At 32.6% G+C, this 26,090-nt stretch overlaps 1 protein-coding gene and 1 pseudogene across 6 annotated transcripts in view; one reads left to right on the top strand and one right to left on the bottom strand.

Moving 5' to 3' along the window:
- NAALADL2 (N-acetylated alpha-linked acidic dipeptidase like 2) overlaps positions 1-26,090 on the bottom strand; it is a 1,333,736-nt gene that overhangs the window by 140,075 nt on the left and 1,167,571 nt on the right. For all 6 annotated transcript variants that reach the window (XM_019463211.2, XM_019463212.2, XM_019463208.2 and 3 more), the window contains one exon: positions 25,122-25,217. In XM_019463211.2, coding sequence (XP_019318756.1) covers positions 25,122-25,217 — 96 coding nt within the window. The remainder of the gene's footprint in view (positions 1-25,121; positions 25,218-26,090) is intronic.
- LOC109275102 (NADH dehydrogenase [ubiquinone] 1 alpha subcomplex subunit 12-like) lies at positions 14,330-18,984 on the top strand (annotated as a pseudogene).

Raw genomic sequence — 26,090 nt, forward strand, 5'->3', positions numbered from 1 at the left:
TTTTCCAGGAATGAAAGAGAACATATCTAATACTCAGAGGCTATATAAGCAATGCTACAGACATTGCAGTAAAAGCCTCTACCGCTAATTTTTCATTTGTATTCTCAACAATCCTGTCAATACCATGCATATTTTAGAGATGAGGAAATTAACTCAGAGAAGTTAAGTAACCTAGATAGGGTCACTCAGCTAACATGAGGTAAAGCCAGGAGTTTCTTATTCCAATAGCCCAGGAATTTTGATCTATACCATGTTGTAGTACCCATTTTCTTATAAATGTTCCATGTTATAGTGTAACTGTCAGGTGACCTGGATGTTAAAGATATTTGATAAGAGAAGAGAAAAATATTTCATATAAAGAAACACTAAGAAATTTAAGTCCTTTAGAGTAAAGTAATATTTAGAGATGGAAATTCTTCTGTGAAAGCAGTTAGAGATAGAAATCAAAGCTCATTTCAGGGGGTAATAGGAAGCTATCTTATTGAAAACTAGCAAGAATTTGACTTGAGTGTACTGAAGTGATACAGAGACATGTATTTTATATAACAGGACCTTAATTTTTTCACAGCTTTATTGAGGTATAATTTGCATAGCATAAAATTCACCCACTGCAATATACAATTCCATGATTTTAAGTAAATTTATAGGGTTGTGAATCTATCTCCATAATCCTGCTTTGTATTTCCATAATCCCCTCATAATTCCTTGGAGTCTCATTTGCAATCAGTCCTGTTCCTACCCACCACCTTAGGCAACCACTAACTTATTTCTCTATAAATTTGCATTTTCTGAACATTTCCTAGAAATACAATCATGCAATATGTAGCCTTTTGCATATGAGGTTTTTGAGGTTCATCCATGTTGAAGCATATATCAGCATTTCATTCTTTTTATACTGAACAGTATTTATGTGTATGGATATACCACATTTTATTTATCCATTTTCCAAATTGATGGAAATTTTAGTTGCTTATAGTGTGGAGCTATTCTGAATAATGTTGCTATAATCATTTATGTTCATATACTTATGTAGGTATAGTTTTCATTTTTTAGTAGTGGAATTAATGGGTCATAAAGTAAACTTATGTTTAATTTTTTAAGAAATTACCAAACTCCATTTCAAAGTAGCTGTATCATTTTACATTGAGAAACTTTAATTTTTATCCTTGGACTTAAATATTTAAACCTCATGTGCTGATAGGAATAGTAGACCTCCTTCGAATTGCTAGAATTAGGTGGTAAACACACCATTAAAGACTTAATGGTCGTGTTTCTCCTCAGTTCATATGTCGAAACTTTAACCTCACAGCCAGCATTTGATTATGGGGCCTCTAAAGAAGTAATTCAGGTTAATGAAGTCATCAACTCATGGTCATAATTAGAATTAGTGTTTTTTTTATTAAAATTTTTTTATGTTTATTTACTTATTTTGAGAGGGAGAAAGAGAGGGCCAGGAAGGGACAGAGAGAGAGGGAGAGAGAATCCTAAGCAGGCTCCACACCATCAGCACAGAGTCTGATACGGGGCTCGAATTCACAAACTGTGAGACCACGACCAGAGCTGAAACCAAGAATCAGACATTTAACTCACTCAGCCACCCAGGTGCCCCAGAATTAATGTTCTTATAAGAAAAGACATCAGACCATCAACAAAATGAAAAGGCAACCTACTGAATGGGGGGAAATATTTGCAAATCATGTATCTGATAAGAAGTTAATACCCAAAATACATAAAGAACTCATACAACTCAATAGCAAAAACAAAAACGAAAACAAACCAACAATCCAATTAAAAATGGGCAATGGATGTGAATAAACATTTTCCCAAGGACATTCAAATGGCCAACAGGTACATGAAAAGGTGCTTAAGATCACTAATCATTGAGGAAATGCAAATCAAAACCACAATGAGATATCACCTCACACCTGTTAGAATGGCTGTTACCAAAAAGACAAGAAATAACAAGTGTTGGCAATGACGTGTAAAAAAGGGAACTTTTGTGCACTGTTAGTAGGAATATAAATTAGTGCAGCCACTGTTGAAACTAGTATGGTATTTCCTCAAAAAATTAAAAATAGAACTACTAATGGTACATTTCTGGATATTTATCCCCCCAAAATGAAAACACTAATTGAAAAAGACTTTTGCATCCCCATGTGCACAGTAGCATTAATTACCATAACCATGAAATCGAATCAACCTACATTATCAGTGGATGAATGGATAAAGAAGATGTGCTAAATATACACATACAGTGGAACATTTCAGCAATTAAAAAAAATGAAATCTTTCTCTTTGCAATACCATGGATGGACCTTGAGGGCATTATGCTAAGTGAAATAAGTCAGACATAAAAACATAAAAACTGTATGATCTCACTTACATGTGGAATCTAAAACAAAAAACAAAAAAACAAAAAACAAACATATACACATTCATACACACACGAGCTCATGAATATAGAGAACAGACTGATGGTTGCTTGAAGTAGGGAGTGGACAGTGAGTGAAATGAGAGAAAGGAGTCAAAATGTACACATTTTTAGTTATAAAATGAATTAAATCATGGGGATATAATGTACAGCATGTTGACTATAGTTAATAACATTGAATTACTTACTTGAAAGTAGTTAGGACAATAGATCTTGAAAGTTCTCAACACAAGGAAAAAACTTGGTAACTATGCATAGTGGTGGACGTTAACGAGGTTACCTGTGGTGATCACTTTGCAATATAGTAAAACCTTGGATTGAGAGTACCACAAGACTAGCAAACATTTCTAATAAATGTTAACTGATAAATGAGCAGTGTATTGCAAAACAAGTAGTATGTGATGCCAAACATCACATGTTCACAACTGAGCCAATGGTTCTTAAATTCATTTTGAGATACAAGTGCTTCGGATTACAAGCATGTTTCGAGAATGAATTATGATCACAAACCAAGGTTTTACCATATATGCAAATATCAAATCACTACATTGTATACCTGAAACTAATACAATGTTATACCAATTATATCTCAAGATAAAAGAGGAGGAGGAGACACAAGAGAGCTCACTTGCTTCCTTTCTCTATGTGCATGTACATAGGAAAGTCTATGTGAGCACACAGTAAAGAGGGGGCCTATGTCATCCAAGGGAAGAGCTCTAGCCAGAAACTAATCTTGATCTTTGGACTTCTCAGCCTCCAAAACTATAAGAAAATATCTGTGGTTTAAACCACCCAGTTTGGGGAGTTTTTTAAAAAAATACAATGTATTATTTATTTGGTTATAAAAGCAGCAAATGATCATTTTAAGAGAATGTGGAAAAGGAAAAAAAAATATTTTGCAAGTAGTCTCACATTCAGAGATAAACATTGTTAATATTTAAGTAATCTTTTTCTCAATTTTGGCATATATATTTGTTGAGGCATAGTTGGCATACAATGTTACGTTAGTTTCAGGTTACAGTATAGTGATTTCACAAATCTATATGTTATGCTATGCTCATCACAAGTGTACCATCTGTCACCATACAATGCTATTACAATGTCGTTGACTATATTCCCTATGCTGTATCTTTCATCCCTGTGACTCACACATTCCATAACTGGAAGCCTGTATGTCCCACTCCCCTTCACCCGTTATGCCCATATCCCCCAAACCCCCTGCCCTCTGATAACCATCCGTTTGTTCTCTGTATTTGTAAGTGTTTCTGCTTTTGGTTTTATTATTTGTTTCATTTTTGACATTCCACATATAAATGAAAGCCTGAGCAGACTAATATATATACCAACAATTTATTCAGGGCCACTAAAAGGACAGTTGAGAGCTTGCAAGATATGGAAGTTTCAGGGAAGAATATTTCTTCACTGTAGATCTCTCAAAAAACCAGTGGAGGTTTGGATTATGGAACTTCCTCTGAAATATGAGTAACTAGAATATGTCATATGTTTTCTTTCTTTTATTCATTTCATAGATTTTAATTATAAAGAATAACAAGCAGTCTTGGATTGAAGAGATGATGATACTGAAGTTGGAGAACAGAATATAGTGAGTTAAAAGGCTAAAATAAATTGCTGATGCCATATCTACAGTTGTGGCCCATTTGCAGATTTTTTTTTGAAATTATCTTGTTCTCACAGGCATCCAACTAACTAATTATATGCAAACAATAAGACTCAAGCTTCTGCCAAAAGAATTAGCTCTGTAGCCAATGGCAACTGACTTTGGCAGGACAGATGTATTCATTAGCATTAAAAACACTTAATGTTTTTTATTCCTGAATTAAATACTTGTAACTAATTTCCAAAAGGGACAACTGAATATATGAAGAGAGAAGACAAGTGACCCTGGGCAAAGTATTTGATTTTTATTATTGGAAAAATAAAGCTTAACTTTATTATTTTAGGAATTGGAATTCATAAAGAGAAAATAATGTGTTTTTTTTTAAGCTGCACTGCTTTCATGAGATACAGTGAGACTTAGTAATGATGTTTTTGAAATAAAAAGTGTTTGGATCTAAGGAAAGTTCTCTGGAGTACATATGGATTGGACTAGATATTCAAGAGTAAAATTAAAAGAGTAGTCAGTTGAAGTAAATACTTTGAAAGCACTTGGTGGCACAGTATAAAAGTCTAAAATGAATGTGACACTGGCACATATTCAAAAGCAAGGTATTTTTTTAATAATTCAATAATAATTAAAGTACAGAAGAAAGTAAGGAAAATAAAATAATCTGAATTTGCACTATTGCCATGAAGTGTACTATGGCTCCAAACTCACTCAGCTGTGTAATTTAGATTCTGATAATATCCAGTTTGTAAAAATAGTTTTAAATATCAAGCACACTCATGCCATGAACTTCTAAATACACTATCCAATTTATTTATCTAATAATTCCTCCTGAAAGAATCCTGCTATCTGCTTTTTTTTTGCCCATTTCTTAGAAATGAGAATAACTAGGAAAATATTGAAATGAGAGAAACTGTCACCATTCTCTAGTCATAGCACAATGAAGGAAAGATAAGTGGAATCTACCAGAAATGTGTGTAGTTATTTTGTGCCCTCCTGACCCATGCTTTAATTCTGATCTCTCAGTAAAGTATCTAAAGCAAATATGCTAAATCTCCAGTCATGTGAAATGGGGTATGACAACCCAATATGAGAAAGAGTGGAAAAATAAAACATGGCTTTAGTGTTCACCACCTTGTGCTGAATGTTATAACAAAACTCTACTGTGGGTACACCAGTTCTAGACCAAATCAACATTGTAAACTAATTGCTTTGTTTCTGATTGCTCTAAGGGATATTCAAAGAAAATAAATACAGTGCTGTAACAAGCACAAGAAATGAGAGCGGCTGCCTAGAGACATTCTTTCTGCCATGACGCCATAGTAACTGTCAAAGAAGTCCTCTGTGTACAGTAATCTAAGTGCTGCTAAGGCTCCTCTTACTTAGATAGTTCTTAAATCTATACAGGGCTCCAGGTGCAAAGCACTTCACAAACATTACTTAGAATCACTGTGCTTCCCAGTGAACTGTGATTTCTTCTATGTTACTTCTTTCATAGCAAACATACCAACCAAAAGTTCCTGTCAGACCTTAATCCTCACAAATCTTTCCTCTTTCTAAGAGAATCTTTTGAAAATTTTAACATGAAATTCTGTAATCAAAGATTCAAAATGAATCTAATTGACATTAAGACAAAATACTGGGAAAATAATCTGAATATAATAGTTATGGTCCAAAAGAAAGTTATAGACATCTACATCTTAATGAAGAACTCAACCAACAAATGCAATTAATAAACTTTCTGTATTTATCCATAAAGTTTATTATATGAGAGCTTAAATGATACTCTAAAGAAAGGTATTTCCTTCCCCTTATGTCATACATGTCAGACATTTAGAAATAATTTCCAGAGTACACATGCCATATCACATTTAATGATAACATATATGTGCGTTTGCATTTTGAATTTCCAATAATTTATATGCAAAATACATATTCATATTCTAAAAAACCTTATATGTCAATTTCCTTAAAGTAAAAAACACATCAACATACATTTTGAGGATTTTTTTTTAGAATGAGAGACAGCGTAGTCGGGCAGAGGGGCAGAGGGAGAGGTAAAACCAGATTCAATGCTCAATGCAGAGCCTGGTGCAGGGCTTGATCCCACGACCCTGGGGTCATGACCTGAGCTGAAATCAAGAGTCAGACACTCAACTGACTGACACCTAGGCACCCCAAATTTTGAAGATGTTTTTTTAAAATTTTTAATGTTTTTTATTTATTGTTGAGAGACACAGAGAGAGAGAGAGCAGGTGAGGGGCAGAGAGAGTGGGAGACAGAATCTCAAGCAAGCTCTGTGCCATCAGCATAGAACCTGATTTGGGGCTCAAACCCACGAACCATGAGATGACCTAAGCCAAACTCAAGAGTCGGATGCCTAACTGATTGAGCCATCCAGGCATCCCTGAAGATTTTTAATGAAAATTTTACAGAAGTAAATAATTAGCATTTTTTATAAACTTTTATAGAATATAAAGATATGTATAATGTAATTATTATAGCTTTTTATGGTTAATATTTAAAATGTGTGATACAAATGTATATCATATTTCCTTTGTGGAAATTCTAAGTGGAAGTATAAGTTTCATTTTATATGAAGGTGTGTGTTTAAATATACAACTATATCTACATCCTTCAGAATATCTCTTTAATAAGAGAACAGAATCACACATCAACTGGCATACAGGAAACTAGTATTTCATATATGATTAATCTGTAACTATAGATTAAAATTTTATTACACTGCAAGAATTTTCCTATAGATAAAATTACAAATTATTTTCAGCTGTGTTTTTTAAAGAAAATCTATTCAAAGACATAGAAAATGATATTAACATCTACTTATAATGTCCTTTCACTGCAGAATTCAGAAAGCTTTATTTTATATTAGCTTATTCAATCGAATAGAATTTTTGTTGTTTTTATTTTCTGGAGTAGAAACAGTTTCTGGAAACCACTAAGGTAGAAGGATTTCATTTTTTAATGTGTTTCTAAGACATTTGAGACATCTTAACTCTGTGTATAGACTGAATTGTGAACAACAGCCCTTATCCTTAAAATTTACTTTACACTAGTATTTCCCAAAATATGTGCCATGAAAAACTACTTCTATTTTGAAAATACTGGTCTAAACAAATTTAAGCAGGCATTTGTTTTTGTTTTTGTTTTTTTGGAAAGAGAGATAGAACACAAGTGTGGGAAAGAGGCAGAGGGAGAGAGAGTGGGAGAGAATCCTGAGAAAGAGGCAGAGGGAGAGAGTGGGAGAGAATCCTGAGCAGTGTCCATCCTCAGCACAGAGCTCAATCCCACAACCCTGTGATCATGACCTGAGCTGAACTCAAGAGTCAGATGCTCAACTGACTGAGCCACTCAGGTGTCCCCTCTCCTTTTTTTTAGCAGGAATTTTTTAAAAAATATAATTTACTGTCAAGTTAGCTAATATACAGCGTATACAGTGTGCTTTTGGCTTCAGGGGTAGATTCCCGTGATTCATCATTTACATACAACACCCAGTGCTCATCCAAACAAGTGTCCTTCTCAATGCCCATCACCCATTTTCCCCTCTCTCCTGTGCCAACCCCCCTCCATCAAACCTCAGTTTGTTCTTTGTATTTAAGAGCCTCTTATGGTTTGCCTCTCTGAAACTATTTTTCCCCTTTTCTTTTCCTATGATCTGTTAAGTTTCTCAAGTTCCACGTATGAGTGAAAACATATGATACCTGTCTTTCTCTGACTTAGCGGGCATTTTTAAGTTACAGCTTTTATGTACTTGTTTATTTACTTATTTAAGAGAGTGAGAGAGAGAGAGAGAGAGAGAGAGAGAGAGAGAGAGTACATGAGCAGGGGAGAGGCAGAAGGAGAGAGGGAGAGAAAGAATCCCAAGCAGGCTGCATGCCCAGCTCTGAGCTCTACACAGGGCTTGATCTCATAACCATGAAATCATGACCTGAGCTGAAATCAAGAGTGGAACATTTAACTAACTGAGTCAACAAGGTACCCCAAATGGCAGCATTTCAGTCTCTGGTTTAATAATACACTTTGTGACTAATAATGTGTATATGATATGCAGACTTTTCAGAAAACTAATTGACTCTAGATTCTCCTTCCATCTTTCACAAGACAATCTGAAGTTATTACTGTGCTATAGAGCCTATTTTTAGAATGTTAATGTAGGCTTTCATGATTAAGAATTTTAGAAGTAAAAAAGTTTTAGAAGTAATTATAATAATGTTGCCATGAATTCACAATTTTGAGTGTAAAAAAAGATATAAAAAAGTTAAATGTGATGTTTAAATCAAGCTGACTATATAATTTTTAAGGTATATTATTTTCTAATTCTCCCAATTTAAATTCTAAAAGTAATATCACCCCATCATCATGAGCACCTTCAGTGGCCAGATATTACCCCCTTCTACCATTCTCCATTAAAGGAAACTAAAGATTGTTGGAGAAATGGCTCATTATAAGTCTTGGGCAGGGATAGTAAAAGGCAAGTCTCAAAAATCTTATGCCAAAAATAAGGAAACTGTCAAAGATTGATGTGGTCATGTCAAAAAATCTTAGGATAAAACTTGAAGGAGTTCTTTCTTACCAAAGTTGTGACAATCTGAGCATCTAACACGAATGATTTTAGTTGATAGAGATCATTGATTCTATAAAAATTGGTTTAATAAATAAAAATACTGCAAAAGGAAAACACCAAAAACATTTATTATTACCGTTTGAGGAGCTATTATACCAACTCCATGAAAATTATTATTAGAGAAAATTAAACACGTAATCTGACTTTTAATAGAAACTATTTTTCACTGTTAACCAAATAGTTTTCCTTTATTTAAGAATATCTGCTAATAAATGCAGAACAAAACTTAAAATTAGAAAATTATCATCCTACAATCTTTAGTAAAACTAGTGAATCAGGCAAGAATCATCAATTATCATTAAAACTACTAGGTAAATGGTTAATGGATGTGATTTGTGCTGATAACCACCATTTCTGTTTCTTCTCTGTTAGGATTCCTGGTAGTCATACCTTTCCCAGTCTCCTTGAAGTTAGGCACAGTCATGTAACTTGCTTTAGTTAATGATATATGAATGGAAGCTACATGTGTTACTTATGGGCAGAAACATTTAAAAGTCATTCCATATTTGTCCATTTCACTCTTTACCTGCCTTGGTGATTATAAGAGTGTATTGATATGCATATGTAATTCTGGGTAATGATACAGTGAAAAGTTGCAGGCTTTGAATGAATAAGGAATATTTTTTTTTGATATTTTCAGCCACAAGATTTTGGAATCTTTGTTACTGCAGTGTAACCTAGTCTTTTCTGACTATTTTATAATGGGGAATTGAATACTTGATTGTACTAAACTAACACCATGGATATAATTCTCTGGTAACAAGAGAAAGCATAACTGCACAATGAAGAGATCAGAATGTCATTACCTCCATCAAATATCAATCTTAGTTTTACTGACAATATTTCAACTAGGTAAGAAGTGTCTTTGAAGGAATGCAATATGATGTATATATCATCCATGTTGTACTCTAGCCAGAAAAGCTTAATAGCCTTTGATCAGGCCCTGAAATTTAGCTTCCAGTTAACAGAATATTCAGGGGATAGAGGAATATGCTAAATGAGTGTATATCTAGAAGATAAAACTAATGACAGGACAATTGGCCTATTCTCTTCACCAGATTAGTGTTGTGGGGGAAAAACAAACCAACAAAACCCACAATAACCTCTCTACATAAAGATGCTTAACCAAATGCAGTGTGTAGTCCCAAATTGAGTCCAGGTTTAGACCAACTAGGTAGGATATAAAGAAAACAATTAGGAAAGTTTGAATAAGAAATAGATATTAGCTAATACGGGATTATTAGTAATTCTGTTAAATGTGAAATTATTTTGAGTATTTAGGAATAAATTTTTATATTTATTTTTTTTATTTATTCATTTTATAATGTTTATTTATTTTTGAAAGAAAGAGAGAGAGAGAGAGAGAGAGCGAGCATGAGTGGAGGAGGGGCAGAGAGACAGGGAGAGACAGAATCTGAGGCAGGCTCCAGGTATTGAGCTGTTAGCACAGAGCCTGACATGGTGCTCAAACTCACAAACCCTGAAATCATGACCTGAGCTGAAGTTGGACACTCAACTGACTGAGCCACCAAGGTGTCCCTATAGTTTTATTTTTAAAATATCAATTCTAAAGTATTTAGAAATGAAGTCATTTACTTTTAAATATACCAACATATTTTTAAAAGTCTATACATTTCCAAGTTCAGTACATGACAAAAAGTATCATTTTAGAGATTCGAAATATAAAAAATTTATAATGAACTAAAACAAAGTTGAAAAAGGAAAAAGAAAAAGATGAAGATTTAAACAGATAATTTATAATTACACATAAATTAATTTTATTTTTTTTTAATCTTTATTTATTTTTGAGAGAGAGACAGAGTGTGAGCAGGGGAGGAGCAGAGAGAGAGGGAGACACAGAATCTGAAACAGGCTCCAGGCCCCGAGTTGTCTGCACAGAGCCCGACGCGGGCCTCGAACTCACAAACCGTGAGATGGTGACCTGAGCCGAAGTCAGACACTCAACTGACTGAGCCACCCAGGCGCCCCCACATAAATTAATTTTAAACTAGACTTCTAGTTTAAGGTTCTACATATTGAACTATTAATTATTTTACAGTGGATCCCATTTCTCCACATCCTTGTCCTATTTTCTTTATTTAATTATTGTCAGACCATTGAACCAGATACTACTCAGAATGCTATTTACTGCCAAGTGAAAATCAACAGAATCAACCATCATCATCTGTTGTAAAAAATGTAAGTATTTGTCTTTAAATTTCCCATTTTATTGGTCTTGGAGTGCTTCTTATACTACATTGGGAATTTCCTTTCTTTTATAAACAATAAGATACATCATGAGGTCTTATTTTATCAACTAACCCTATTTATGCCATCATTACTTTTATTCTCTGGTTTCCAGTGGTATAGCCTCTTTTCATTTCCTAGGGTAAGCTGGGCTCCCACGTATCAGATATGTTAGTAATGCAGATTTCTCTACTTGACTCTTTCTTTTTCAAACTCTGAAATTACTCTTTCAGGATAATTTTCCCAGATACTCCAGACTAAGTCTGTGTTCCCCACAGCACTTATGTAAATTCTAACAGTACTTTATACTTTGTCTCAGAACCTTAATATAGTTTGTATTGATACCTATAGTTCTATGATATCTGCCTGCCATATACTCTTGGACCTTGAGGATGATAATCATTCCTTTTTTGTTTATTGCTATATACTTTACCACTAAAACAGTGTCCAGCCACTAGAATGTGTTTAATAAAGATTTTCCTGATGGCTTTTTTGAGTTTGTGCAAGTAAAGTAGTATGATACAGTGAAATACAAGGCAAGTACACTTTCTTGCATTGTTCATTGTTATATCCCTGAACACATAGAGATGTTGAGTAAATAGGTTTTATAAGAATGAATGAGATCGGAGCTTAGCCTGAGTCCTATGTCAGCTACATACATGCTGCAATATTGATCTTCACTTCTATGGATAGCAGTTAATTACATATAAAGTGAGTTATTCAAAGGATGACTTTTAAGGATACTTTTAGCACTATACACCTGTAAACTAGGACACTCAGTTATTTACCTTGCCATTGCGGTTACTACCTTTGATGATAGTAATAGAATAAACTTTTGAGAACAATCAATCATTTTGAATCAAGAAATACTTATTTAAAAAGTGTATAGTGCCTTCATTTCCAATTGGTATTCCTATAAGTTTTTTGTAGAATCAAACAAGTTAATTTTCACATTTATATGGAAGAAAAAGAGGGAAAGAACAGTCAAGATATTCTCACAGGAGAATTAAGTAGGAACCATGAATTACCAAATAGGAAATCCTGTTTTAAAGACATAAGGCTACCACCCAGTCGGGGGAAAAAAAGAAGATAAAGACATAATGCTAAAACAGTGTTGTGTTTGTACACTAACGGACAAATAGACTGAAGAATAGAATTGAGAGACCAGAAACTAATCTTTACATACACAGAAAGTTTATATATGTTAGTTTAATGTATGTATGTATACATTAATACATACATACATACATTTAATGTATGTATATATGTTAGTTTAATTATTTATCATTAGGGAAGGATGGAATTATCACTAAATTAGGCAGAAAATTAGAAATTACACCCCTAACTAAATCATCACAATCATCATTATCATCATCATCATCATCATCATAATCATTATCATGGTAGATTAAATATGTAAATGTTAAAGGAAAAATTATAAAAGTATTATCTCAGGACATGGAAGAATTTCTTAAAACTCTGAAAACACTAAACATAAATAAAGAAATTACTAAACTACATTACACTGAAATGAATAACTGCTCAGTAAAAGATACAATAAAAAGAGTGGAAATAAAAGTCAAAACCTGGGAGAAGATATTTCCAACACATGTAACTTATAACAAGTTCATGGCCAGAATAAACAAATATCTCCTATGAGTCAATAAAAAAGATGAAGTATCCAATAAATTTTTTTTTAACTTGGCAATGATTTTAAGAGGCACTTAGAATACATACATACATACAAACAAACATCTAGAAAACCCAAACTGCCAATATGTGAAACCATTCGATTTCATTAGCAATCAGAGAAAGGCACATAATTTAAACTACAATTAGGCAGTATTTGCACATATCAGATTAGCAAAAATGAAAAAACTATCAAGTTTGACATAGGATTAAAGAGAATTGTCACGCATGGCTCCAAGAATCAAGACTACATGAGTCCACTTAGCTTAACTATCAGCACTGAAAACTATGTGTCAGCATAACCACTTATACCAGAAAAAATTAGCTTATGATAATAAAGCTTTAAACTAATAAATAACTTCACTGTTTGTATCAAGAAATTTCTACAAACCAATATATCCAGATGAAAAACTTACTCTTCTTTGCAAACACCTCACTTCCCTGGGCAATAATTCTCTCACTTGGAAAAATAGCTCATTTATCAGTCTTCCCTTTATCACGTACACCAACTCCTATTGTCATCAATTTTTCCCATTAACAGTTATTTCTCTGAACTAAAACACTCACCTTAAAACTTAAGTCCAGACACTCAAATCTTCTATAAATATTTCCTGCAGGATACTCCCTCCTAAAATACTACTACGATTCAGTCAATATTGTCCTCTCTTTGTGAGGTCAGTATAATAACTTTTGCTTAATCAGTAGACTCTTCTGGTGGTCTTTGGGGGACTTGGCAGTCAATTATCCTAGCAACTTAGCATTACCTTCTAGGTTTAAACATATTCATACCCTATAACCCAGTAATTCCATTTCTCAGTATATATCTTAGAGAAATTCATATCCAAGGAGACTTGTACAAAAATATTCTTAATTGTTGCTGGAAACAAGCCAAATACATATCAACAGTGGAGCAGTAGATAAACTTTGGTATTTATGCAATAAAAAGTTTTACAGTAATAAAAATAAACAAACTACATTTATACCTACCAATGTAGATGAGGAAGAGGCAAATCAGCTTTCCTTCATTACCAATCAAAATTTGTATTACTATTCTAAAACTTAAAACCCAGCTAACATAGATCTTTACTACTTATTCCTCAAAGTCAAATATACCTTCATTCTTCTGAACAAATACTGCAACTCTCTTTTCAAATAGTTGACTGAAATAAAATATACCACTTAGAGAGATTCAATAAAGCCCGTTTTATTTAAAAAAAAAAAAAACACAATAAATTATTTCCCCAAGTCATCTAACATAAAAATTAGTTTTTCTACTCTGAAATAATCCTACTTTCTAAGACTCTCATCAGTCTCTTGTTCATACATTTACTACTTGGTCCTGTGTTCCCAGTCAGTTATTGTTTTCATTCTGACATATCCATATGTCTTCATACCCTCCTCCAACTGGGTTTTCACTAGTCTGAATTAGCCAAGATTAATTAAAGAAGATGCGATGTGGGGCGCCTGGGGGGCTCAGTCGGTTAAGCGGCTGACTTCAGCTCAGGTCACGATCCCGCGGTCCGTGAGTTCGAGCCCCGTGTCGGGCTCTGGGTTGATGGCTCAGAGCCTGGAGCCTGCTTCCGATTCTGTGTCTCCCTCTCTCTCTGCCCCTCCCCCGTTCATGCTCTGTCTCTCTCTGTCTCAAAAATAAATAAAACGTTAAAAAAAATTAAAAAAAAAAAAAAAAGATGCGATGAACCCTAATTACCTGATCTTCCTTACTCTCATTCTTCCAAACCAGGGTTTTAAAAACTTCAACTTCTTTTCCATAGTGATTAGGGTATGTGAACGAGGCCTAACCCAATCAGCACTGTTATTTCTGTGGTCACAAGAAATAATTCAAAGTAAGCATGAGACCAGTTCAGAGTAATAAGAAGAGGCTCCATTTGGCTGAGGCTTTCTAGAAATCAGCATCTTCACTCTTCTGAGAAATTCACCAGAAAAGAGATCCTCTCTTGCTTTGACAGAATTATGTATAGCTATGATTCCAGGAACTGCTGGTAGCATTTTTCTCCTACTTGCAGAAAGCTCAACAGAGAAAAGGGTACAACCAAGAGGATAATAGATAAGTGGATCAAGGGTTATGTTTGAGCTACTCCTGAAGCATGCCTTTTCTAGAACTTTCAGTTACATGAGAAAAATAGAACGATTTTATTCTTATTGAACAAGTTTGCATGCAGGTCCTCATTAGTGGCAAACAAAACCATCCTGATACGTACTTTTTTTAACTTTTGAAGGAAATATCTTTAAAATGGGATTATATTCTTCCTAGTTTTCTTAAAAGTCAGTAACTATAAGGATCATAATTCTTTTTCTTGACCACTAGGGATCATAATTCTGATTTTTCATTATTGTTTTATTTTAGAGAGCAGAAATATTACTATTTGAGCCTCTGCAAATGGTCAAGAACACTGTAACTATAAATATAACTAATTCCTAAACCTTAGTTTAAAAAATTAAATAGACATATTAGTAAATAAATAATAATTAATTTTAAATAAATGGTTTTTCTATTACAAACAAAAATTTTGTTTGCCTTTCAAATAAAAATTTGTTTGAATTATTCAAATTTAAGTCTCACTCATTTCCTAAAATCAATTTAGTATCATAAAAATGTAATGGAATACTTCATTCTATCCTAAAACACCAATTACTATGAACTCTGAAAGACATTGCATAATTCAAATGGTGACTACTAAGTGCCAAAAAAACCCCCTGCAATTTTTAAATATTTTCTGTGTCTCATCATTAGCAGAATATACAGGTCCAAAGATTATTTAAACAAACAAACAAACAAACAAACAGGGGTGCCTGGGTGGCTCAGTCAGTTAAGCATCCAACTCTTGGTTTTGGCTCAGATCATGATCTTATAATTCGTGAGTTTGAGCCCGTCATCAGGCTCTGCACTGACATTGTGAAGCCTGCTTGAGATTCTCTCTCCCTGTCTCTCTGCCCTTTCAGTTCTCTCTCTTTCTCTCAAAACAAAAAATAAACTCAAAAACCAACCAACAAAAAGACAAACAGGATGACATTCAGACTTTCCTGGAAGAGAAGACAAGTGGGGAACACTGAGAGTGACTGGCACTGAAAATCTGTATCATATCACATAATGAGTGCATATGTGTGTGATCTGTTTGTGTGTAAGGGGATCTTTTATTACAGTCACCCATGGGGACAGTGGGCACTGTCCCGAGGACATGTAAGCATTATGACCAAAGTCCATTGTAATAGACTCCAAAAGACTGCCCAGATACTTCTGGTTTGTTGTGCTACATTTGATTTTTTTAACAAGTGGTTATTCCCTGGAGTATTTAAATCTTTTCATTATACACAGGCTTTATTTACAGCAGTGTTTGGAAGGACATTTGACCTGCCTATCCAGAGTTAATCTGTTATCCATTGACTACTCTGCCCCTTGTCTCTATACTTCTATATCATTTCAAGGATGATATTATCTGAAAATGTTATGAAACAACAAAGAATCTCTTGTTTCATTCGTGAGGGGCAAATGAATAAATTAACATTAAAATTCACTTTCAACTTATTGACAGATACCAGAAATAAGAAGGATATATTTAGCTCATACAAAATTTTTTAAAAATGTTACTTTATGGGATGAGGCTACCATTTCCTGAATTAGATATGAAAACTTTCTCTTTTTTTTTTTTTTTTTTACATTTATTTATTGTTGAGAGACAGAGACAGACAGAGCATGAGCAGGGAAGGGTCAGAGACAGGGAGACACAGAATCCAAAGCAGGCTTCAGGCTCTGAGCTGTCAGCACAGAGCACGATGCAGGGCTCAAACCTGCAAACTGTGAGATCATGACCTGAGCCGAAGTCAGATGCTCAACTAACTGAGCCACCCAGGTGCCCCCAAATATGAAAACTGTATGAAGTAGGCTGACTGTGTCTTTAAAGTTTGTCATATTATTTATAGGTGATCATAGACCTTCCTATCCTGATTTATATCACTAGCATACTCTATAATAAATACATGTTAAAATCAGTCTTTACGTACATATGACAGAAAAAAGTACGGTTAGAGAGTAACAGCATCTCTACTTATCTTAATATGCAGTAATAAGTATATGCAGTAATATGCCTATCTTTCAATATGATGTAACAAAATATCTACTTTGATGATTAACCTCCCTTTAAAAGGGAGTCAAATTTTGACAGGTTTATATTGTGTAGTAATTTGCTTTTGAGTAATAAAAACAAAAACAAAAAAGAGAAACTGATAGTTTAAGGCATGCCTTTAGAAACTATAATATTTGTGCTATATAATGAAAAACAATAAACCAAACCTCTCTAGGCAAGAGAAAATATAGTCAGCACCATTTCCAATTTCAGTAAATGAAGATATTGAGTTTAATTATACATTTATGAAGAAAATATACACCTATAATATTTCCTTTTCAAAGCATAGGAGGTTGGTTTTAATATCCCATCATCTCCCTTGAGTAGCTCCAACCAACATTCTTTATTACAACATACAATCTCTGTATTGAAAATACATATTTGGGATATTTTCTGGCTTAGCTCATGTCATGAAACATAGTGTAGATCCCTATGGAGACCTCTTGCATCTAGTAACAATAATTTGGTATAGCAGGAAAAAAAATTTCAAAGTATTTTTAAAAATAAAAACAGGAGCTTTAAATCCATAGCTTCAGAATAACCTCAAATGTACAAACAAGATTAAAGAATATCATTACATTTATTTTGTTAAGTACAATACAATATTCTCATATTTTATCCAAAAAGTATATTAATATTAAAGATACTTGGAAGACACTCAGATTTGCTCATTTAGATTAGAAATCATAGCCAGGTTTTTAAGCATGTAAAGATCTCTACCAGAAATTCTATTAGCTCATGAATACAGCATGACTTTGGAATTCAGGAAACTGAATAAAAGATATTTGGTGTCTTCCTTTTTCTCTTACTTTACATAATGCTACTAAGGTATAATTTTTAAGCTATAGCTTAGGATGACAGCTAAAGAGAAATAAAATCATTCTGTATTTTAGTCTGCCTTTCTATTCTATAGTTACAAAATGAATAGATTGTTTTAGTGGCTTGTTTTCAGCTACCATGCTTTAAGAATATTAGTATCATAACACCTGGTGCAACCATAATTCAATAATGACATTTAAAATAATTGCAGATTCATATTTCACAAATCATGTGTTTAAAATAAATGATCAGAATATAACTCCATTAATCAAAGTGATCCTGGTTAATCATTTCTAAATGTAACTAATATTAACTGAAATGGTTAAAAATTAAAATTATTTAAATGTTTTTCATCATGGAAGACACCACTATCAGCCTTTACTCATACCACTACAAAATTGAGTTAAAATTTATAGTATAAGTAAGGGCAAATATAACTACATTGTTAGAATACAAACTATATAAGAATTACTAGCCTTGACTTCCAGGCTTTATACAAGTACTGCCTTATTCTGCAATTTTAATCTCTCTGTGACACTTTCTCCACATAAATAATGGGAATAAATACTGTATTATCCCTACAATTTTCTTTTTGGAATATTGCAATATCCAAATAATTTTATAAAAGATCTCTATTTGGACATCATATAAGAAAAGGAAGATATGTATATACATTTAAGAACAATATTTTTTAAACCCCTATATTAAAAACATATTAATATTGTATATCCTGTAATAATTAAAGATAAAGAAATATTTTTTTCTTAAATTAGGTGGGAAAAACAATGAAATGACTAATAAATTGGTATTTCTTGAGGAAACTCACAAGCAAAATTAGGTCATTTGCTAGTTTCTATGGAACCACAAGTATAAAGTACTTTTTGTTTTCCTGGATTTACTTTTTATACTCAGAGCTTTAAAAATATAATATAGAGGGACAAGATAGAGTTCTTGTAGGTCCTGAAACACAGGCTGCAGGAGGTCAGTGTCCAGGGCGGCCTCTGCAGCTATCTACGAATTTTCTTCAGGGCAAATGATATGAGGCTTGGTACATTAGTGGGGGAAGACAAATATGGAAACCAATGCTATAAAGACAACAAGCAGTTTTTTTGGCCGTCAAAAATGGGTTATATAGCCTACTGAAACTCAGTGGCAAAAACACATTTTTTGTTTGGGATATGGATGGAAGCATGGTGCCCCCAAATGGCATCATTGGCTTCACACTATGACCAATGACCCTCCAACAACAAAACCGCCTACTGCTTGTAAATTCATTTGGATAAACCATAAGTACAGTGTGAGTGGCACTCCAGAAAAATGTTCAACTTATTCTATTACTAGAAAGAAGATTCAAGAGTGGGTTCTACCTTCAATACCTTACAAGTGAAGACAATGGAAAATAATTTAAACATGTAAAGTATGAGTTCTTCCCGCAACTGCACTTTTACTACTTACTATTAACTTGATTAAAAATATTTGCTTAAAAAAAATATTATAACATATATAATAAAAATATAAAAAGTATATAATAAAATATCCTATATGGATGGAGAGAGAGAGAGCACATTTGGGGTTCCAGAGGAAAAATACTATTAATCCAATAATGTGATAGCAGCTTTCTTCTGCTTCCCCAAATGGTATATACTGACACTTGATTTTAAATGTCCTTTCCTTCTCAGCATAGCTAAAGTGTTTTGCTTTGTTTATTTTTGATTTGTTGTTGTTTTTTAATGTATTTTTTAGCTAGTGGGGAGGGGGCAGACAGAGAATCCCAAGCAGGCTCCACACTCTTAGCCTGGAGCCCGATGTGGGGCTTGAACATACCAACCATCAGATCATGACCTGAGCCAATACCAAGAGTTGAACACTTAACTAACTGAACCACCCAGGTGTCCCTGTTTTGTTTTGTTTAAAAATATAGTTATCAGTCATCGTTTATTGAGTGTATATTATTTAAGAATAAAATGCTAATAAAATATTTTTAAAAAGACATAAAATGAATACAGGATGTTACATCAATTAAAAGTAAATCAAAGAAATGGTTAACAGGACATGTGAACTCTTTCTGGATAATAGCAAAAAACTGAGGATCAGGCATAAATGAAGAGAAAAAGAATTTTAAAATTCCAAATCATCAGTTCAGAATGGTCGTCCAATGACCAGTACATTGGATGAATACACTTTTATTTCTGAATTTTTTAAATTTGTGGTAAAATACACATAAAATAGAATTCACCATCAACCATTTTTAAGTGTGTAGTTCAGTGGTACGAAATACATTTATAATATGTAAGCATGGCCAATACCCATCTCTGTAACTCTTGCAGCATGTAAACTGAAACTCTATACCCATTAAATAAAAACTCCCCATTCCTACCCCAACCTCAGCCCCTAGCAACCACCATTCTATTTTCTTTCTCCTTGGTTTTGATTACTTTAAGAACAATATATACATGGTATTTGTCATTTTGTGACACTTATGTTTATTTACTTAGCATGATGTCCTCAAGTAGCCTATATCATAATTTCCTTCCTTTTTAAGGCTGAACAATATTCCATTGTATATATACATGCCATTTTGCTTATTTATTTATCCATCTATGACACTTGGGATGTTTCCACGTTTTCGCTATTGTGAATAATGTTTTTATCAATATAGGTGTAGAAATCCGTTTTCAAGACTTCACTTTCAATTCTATGGGATATATATCCAGAAATGGAATTGGTGGATCAAAATGATAATTCTATTTTCAACTTTTTGAGGAACTGCCATACAGTTTTCTGCAATAGTTGCACCATTTTATATTCTCACGAACAGTGTACAAGAATTTGAATTTCTCCCCATCCTTGTCATTACTTGGTATTTTTTATTTTGTTTTGTTTTTAATAGTAGCCATCTTAATGGTGTGAGGTTATGGAGAATATGCTCTTGAACTGTTCCTCCTTCTTAGAATATATCTTGTCCTGTGGATTCCATAAACCATTCTACCTTGGGTGTTTTGTCCTTTCCTTGTAATTCTTGCTGCTCTGCATGAATATTGTAGGGTAACATCATCTGCACCATTGGCAATGATGAAAATATTCTATAATCTGTGTGATCCCATGCAGTAACTATTAGCCATATGTGGTCACTAACCACGTGAATTGTGGTTAATGATATCGAGGAAACTAAATTCTAGTTTTATTTAATTTATTTTTAATTTAAACCCACATGTGACAAGTGGTTATTGCATCAGCTAATGCATATTGGATTCCATTTCTTTCTGAGCCCCAACCTCATGTATCCAACTGCTTCCGTGACATATTTGTCTAGATGCCCTAAATATCCAAAATTCCACATGTCCAATGGCAAACTCTATCACTTTCTTCAAACCAACTTTTAATTTGGTCAATTCAATAATATCAACTTTGCCTAAGATGGAGCTATTCAAATTTTCCTTTACTCTTCACTCTGCTTCATTTCCCATATCCAGTAAATCATATATCCTGTTATTCAAACCTAAAAATGTCTCTTAAATCTGTCTTCTGTTATTCAAAATACAAACCATCATTTCTCACATACTACCACTGACAACCTGCTCTTTACAGAACTCTCAAAGGGAGCTCATTGACATTAAGATAAATAAAGTTAATATTTCTTAAATTCTTCAAATGTCACCTTTCTGATAAGTTCTTCAAATCTCCTAGTCAGAAGTATAAACTCCAGTCTTCTTTCTTATCATAACTTGGTCATATTACTATCACCTTTTTTAGTGTGTTATATTAAATGATTTGCTTACTTGTTTACTCCCTGTACCTGCTCCTATGTATTAATTTTTTCAAGTATTTTGCCTCATCCTTGGCTTATAATAGGCTACAAGAATACTTAGATAACTAATAACAATTTATGAGCTAAATGTTGAAGATTTAGAAACATGACTACAAAATTCCTAGGTACAGAAGGAGAAATAAGCCTATTTCAAAACATAAATCCATGGAGATTTTTATTCACTTATTAAAGGATTAAGCAGCTAAAATTTATATTGGTATTTCATTCATGTGTAGTCTTAGAGAAATTAGTTTGGCTTCCGTGATAATTAAAAAAACAAACGCTATTTTTAAAGATAATTATAGAAGATAAGAAAACATCTTCAACATCAGTGCAGTATGTGTTGTCCTTTGACTTTATCCTGCATCACCTGTCATTGACACAATGATGAATTATACCTTTTAGCATCAATATTGAGCCTCATTCATTACTTTCTTAGGTTCCATGATTTATATCAAAAAGACAAATGCCAAGATAAAGTCAAACTTTGTAAAAACAAAACCAGTTTTTTAAAGAACTACAGGCCAAGATTGGGAAACTACATACTAGGACTCATAGCTCCTACCCCACATATTAGTGCCATCTATTTATTTTCATTTTTTTAAATCCAAAAAACACCAATGATAGATTATTAACTTTTTAATACTTAGAAATTGTAATTTAATTTTATAGAAATCATATTTGTGATCTATAACAAAGGTCTAGACTGCAGTTACTCAGAAAAGATAATAGATTGCATTACATGAACATTTGTCTTAGATGTATATTATTACACTTATTTATTAGAAAAAATAAATATGTGATTTTGTTATAGTGCTGTGTATCCAATTCAAACTTTTATGGGGAGAAATAGGAATATAGTATCTTCAATATTTTAATTATGATGGATTTCTTAAAAATGTTTTAAAATTGATATAATATCAGTAACTGTGTTTTATCATTTTACAAAGTGTTTTTCCTATTTCACATCATTTTTTCATAATTCAGAGTGACAGAATTTATACCTAGCTGGGTATTTTTATTCAATGTCCATTGCTATTTCTGGAATATCACACTAATACCACTATTATTTTTATTGAAACAAAATATTCTAAAGACCTCAATCTTTCACAAAATAAATTTTATATTCTATTTGTACACTAACTGACTAGTGTATTCTCAGAACTTAATTAATTAAATTGTATGCTTTCATATCTAACTTATTTTTTTTTCCTTAAAGGAAAAACTAAATTCAGAAAAAGCAGGTAAGAGTCTACTTTGAAGGTATCAGCACTAGTACATTTTAATGTATTAATAATTATACTCAATTATATCCATATTGCATTTTCAGAGAAAATGTATGCATCATCTTTTAATTTCACAGAATCCTAGTGAGGAAAGCTGTTATGAGTGTACTCATTTTTGATGTAGAAAATAAAATGCAGTTTTACTAAATAAAATAATAAGTTGGTAACCATGGTAGTAAAACCTCTGTTCCACATCTCCTACTCATGTGCTCTGATCAACCCTACTATATTTATATTTTTATTTTGTTATTGATCAACAAAAATTTGACCTTAAAATAAAGTATCTATAAACTACTTCATTTTATGGTTCCCAGGTTTTCCTGTTGGTAAATTAAGATTGAACTTCTGAAGCACAATTTCTTCCCTTGGCCTACATCTGCAACATGAGTGGCTACCATAGGTAAACATGATGACTGGGGAGACAGTATCAACATTAGATAAAAATTTCTTTATAAAAAATGTCACAGGACACTTGCTTGTATACTTAGGCATGTTTTCTTTCTTCATAGATAAAGAATTCTTTCTAAAATCCATTTAATGGGTTAAATATCTGCCTACATATGAAACATATTTGAAAATAAATATGGAACCTGTGGTAATGTCTGTGCACAAATTTGTGTATTCTCTCAAAGGGTGTCTGATTTCCTGTGTTTCACACTACATACTATATATATATATATTATATATATAATATATATATATAATATTTATATATATATAAAAATAGCCTTGTATATGTGTGTGTGTATATATATATATATATATATATATATATATATAGTGACTATATATATAGTCAGTATATAGATAGATAGATAGTATGTCAGTATGTAGTGACTATATATATATATATAGTCAGTATATATATATATATATATATATATATATATATATATATATATTCAGGCTATGTTCTATGTTCTCCTACTCCCTTCTTGACCCATCCCTGCTTCCCAGTATGCTGCTAGGAACTGCACTGTGGCCAAGACATCATGCAGCAAGAATCAGTGTGAGTTTACACCTCTTGTTATATACCTGATATCAATATGGACTCAAAATTATCCATTCCACAAAAATCCAATAAATTCTCAAAAAAAAGGAGAAAATATTACTATTCCATTGCCCTAAAATCCTCTAATGCTTCTCTTAAAAATAAGTAAATAAACATAGACTCTAAATATCCAGAATTCTTGAATAAATACACACACATGTACATACTCTCATCTAAACACATACAAATATACACTAATTTAAATAGATAGCTATAGATATCAGTTTTTATCTATCAGTCTATCATCCCTATAAGTATTAAGAATATAGTTAAGATCTTAAACACCAAGGACCTATTATTTAGGGGCTATTTCCATGTTGCTACATCCAAATAAAAATGGGTATCAAAGGATGGATACATTCAAAACTAAATTAAGACTCAGGAATAAATTGCAAAGCAAAGAGTTATACATGTAGTTAAGATTCAGATATTTTGAGCTTGGGAACATTTTAAGTAAAATGTGCTCCAAACTCTTCTTATTTCAAAAGTTCAGAAAAAACAAATGCACAGCTTAAAAAAAAAAAAGAAAGAAAGAAAGCTATGATAGATCTAGAATATAGTCTGTATTCCGAGTTCATTCTATTGCCACTCATTGAGTTTGTTCATTATATCACATCTCTGTTTATGAAGAGGAGAAAAATAGCCTTGTAAAATTTCACTAAGATGATTAAGAATGATTCAATCTTTCAACTAAGCATATATAAATATGGATTCTTTTTTGAAATGTTGAAATGCAAAAGTTCTCTATAAATTCCAGCCCCCAAAGAGAAGTTATGACACATTAAACAAATAGTTGGTAAAAGTAAAAATTCATATGATGTCAGGTAATGCCAGAATATTAACTTCATTTACTCCATACTGTACAATTTAATTTTCTCCATATTATAAACTCACAGATAAGAGTTTTAAGCAAAAATATAGGTATGACCATCATAGTGTAAAAACATTGATTATAATGCAGTCTTTATTTTTTTTAATGCAACGACAAAGTACCACCACAGACAACCAAGTATCTTAAGTATTGACACAAAACTTTGAAGATGCAGAAATTCAAAGATGCATTTTATACTGCCCTTAATCAAGGGGTATACTTGAGATTATACCACAAATCTACTTTCAGATTAAGAAAAAAAACCTAATTGTTTTATTAAAGATTGGTTTTCATTACAAATCATGTTATTGGTTTCTATGATTTTGCCTGAGACATTTATCATTCTTACTCCTTAGTAAAATAAGAGGAGGTACTTAAATTTCTTTCAAATACATTTTATAAATGAAAGTATAAATTTTCTCTTGATTGGTTATTTTCCTTTCCTCCATCTATCAACAAAAAAGAACAAAACTCGCTCAACTTGCTCATGAATGCATTTATCTCCTACCTTGGTAATGGTTTCATGAAGGTGGAAAAAAGGATCCATTTCTTCAATTTTTGTTGCACGTTTAAGGAAAAGGGCCTCAGAGAGAAAACTTGGACCCTGTGGAAAATCAGAAAAGAAACATTTAAGACTCTTCATTGATTTTGTTTTTCAAGTGCTTATTGGATTTTCTTTAAAGATTCAAAAGGACTCTAAATTGCTTTAAGGTTTCTGTTGATTGTTGGCCTTCATTCTACTGATCTAATTAACTAATTGCAGAATACTTATAAACTAAAATGAGTAGAATTCTATAACTCTTATCTGTATTTACAAAAAACTTTTTTTTAATTTAGAAGAGATAATTCTTTGCAGAACCCCCACTTTTTTTCAAATGCAGACTTATATGTAGAGTAAGACACCTTGATGACAAAACCCATATCTGAATTTCCTTCTCCGCTTTATATATTATTTTTATGTTTTAGGGCTGTTAGAATGGAATGTTATTGATAAACATGTTTACCATCTATAAAAGCTCAGGCAAAAGTGTGCATGATATTTTAAATATTGCAAAACTCACTTCAAAGCAATAGTAAGATATTTTGCTTAGATTGGTTTCATGGCTTTATATGCTGCCAATAAAATAGCATGCTGGTTGTTATCAGAACCTTAGTGTTAAGATGGTTGAAGTTAATCAGGAAAACTTAAACCAGTCATTTCGTACTTCCACATGTAGACATATTTCAGGACGTAAGAAGACACAGGATACTGAAAATGCTGAAATCTACTATGGTCTAAATACTTATGCTAAACTAAAATTCCTATATTGAAATCCTAATCTCTAAAGTATTCATATTAGAAGGTGGGGCATTGGGGAGGTGATTAGTTTATGAGGGCTTCATCCTTGTAATTGGGATTAGTGCCCTTACAAAAGAGGTTCCACATAGCTCCCTATCCCCTTCCTTTATGTGAGGATAGAACAAGAAGTTTGCAACC

This window comes from Panthera pardus, unplaced genomic scaffold (genome assembly GCF_024362965.1).
Source record: "Panthera pardus isolate Hobbes unplaced genomic scaffold, ASM2436296v1 HiC_scaffold_16, whole genome shotgun sequence".
NCBI classification, from domain to species: domain Eukaryota; kingdom Metazoa; phylum Chordata; class Mammalia; order Carnivora; family Felidae; genus Panthera; species Panthera pardus.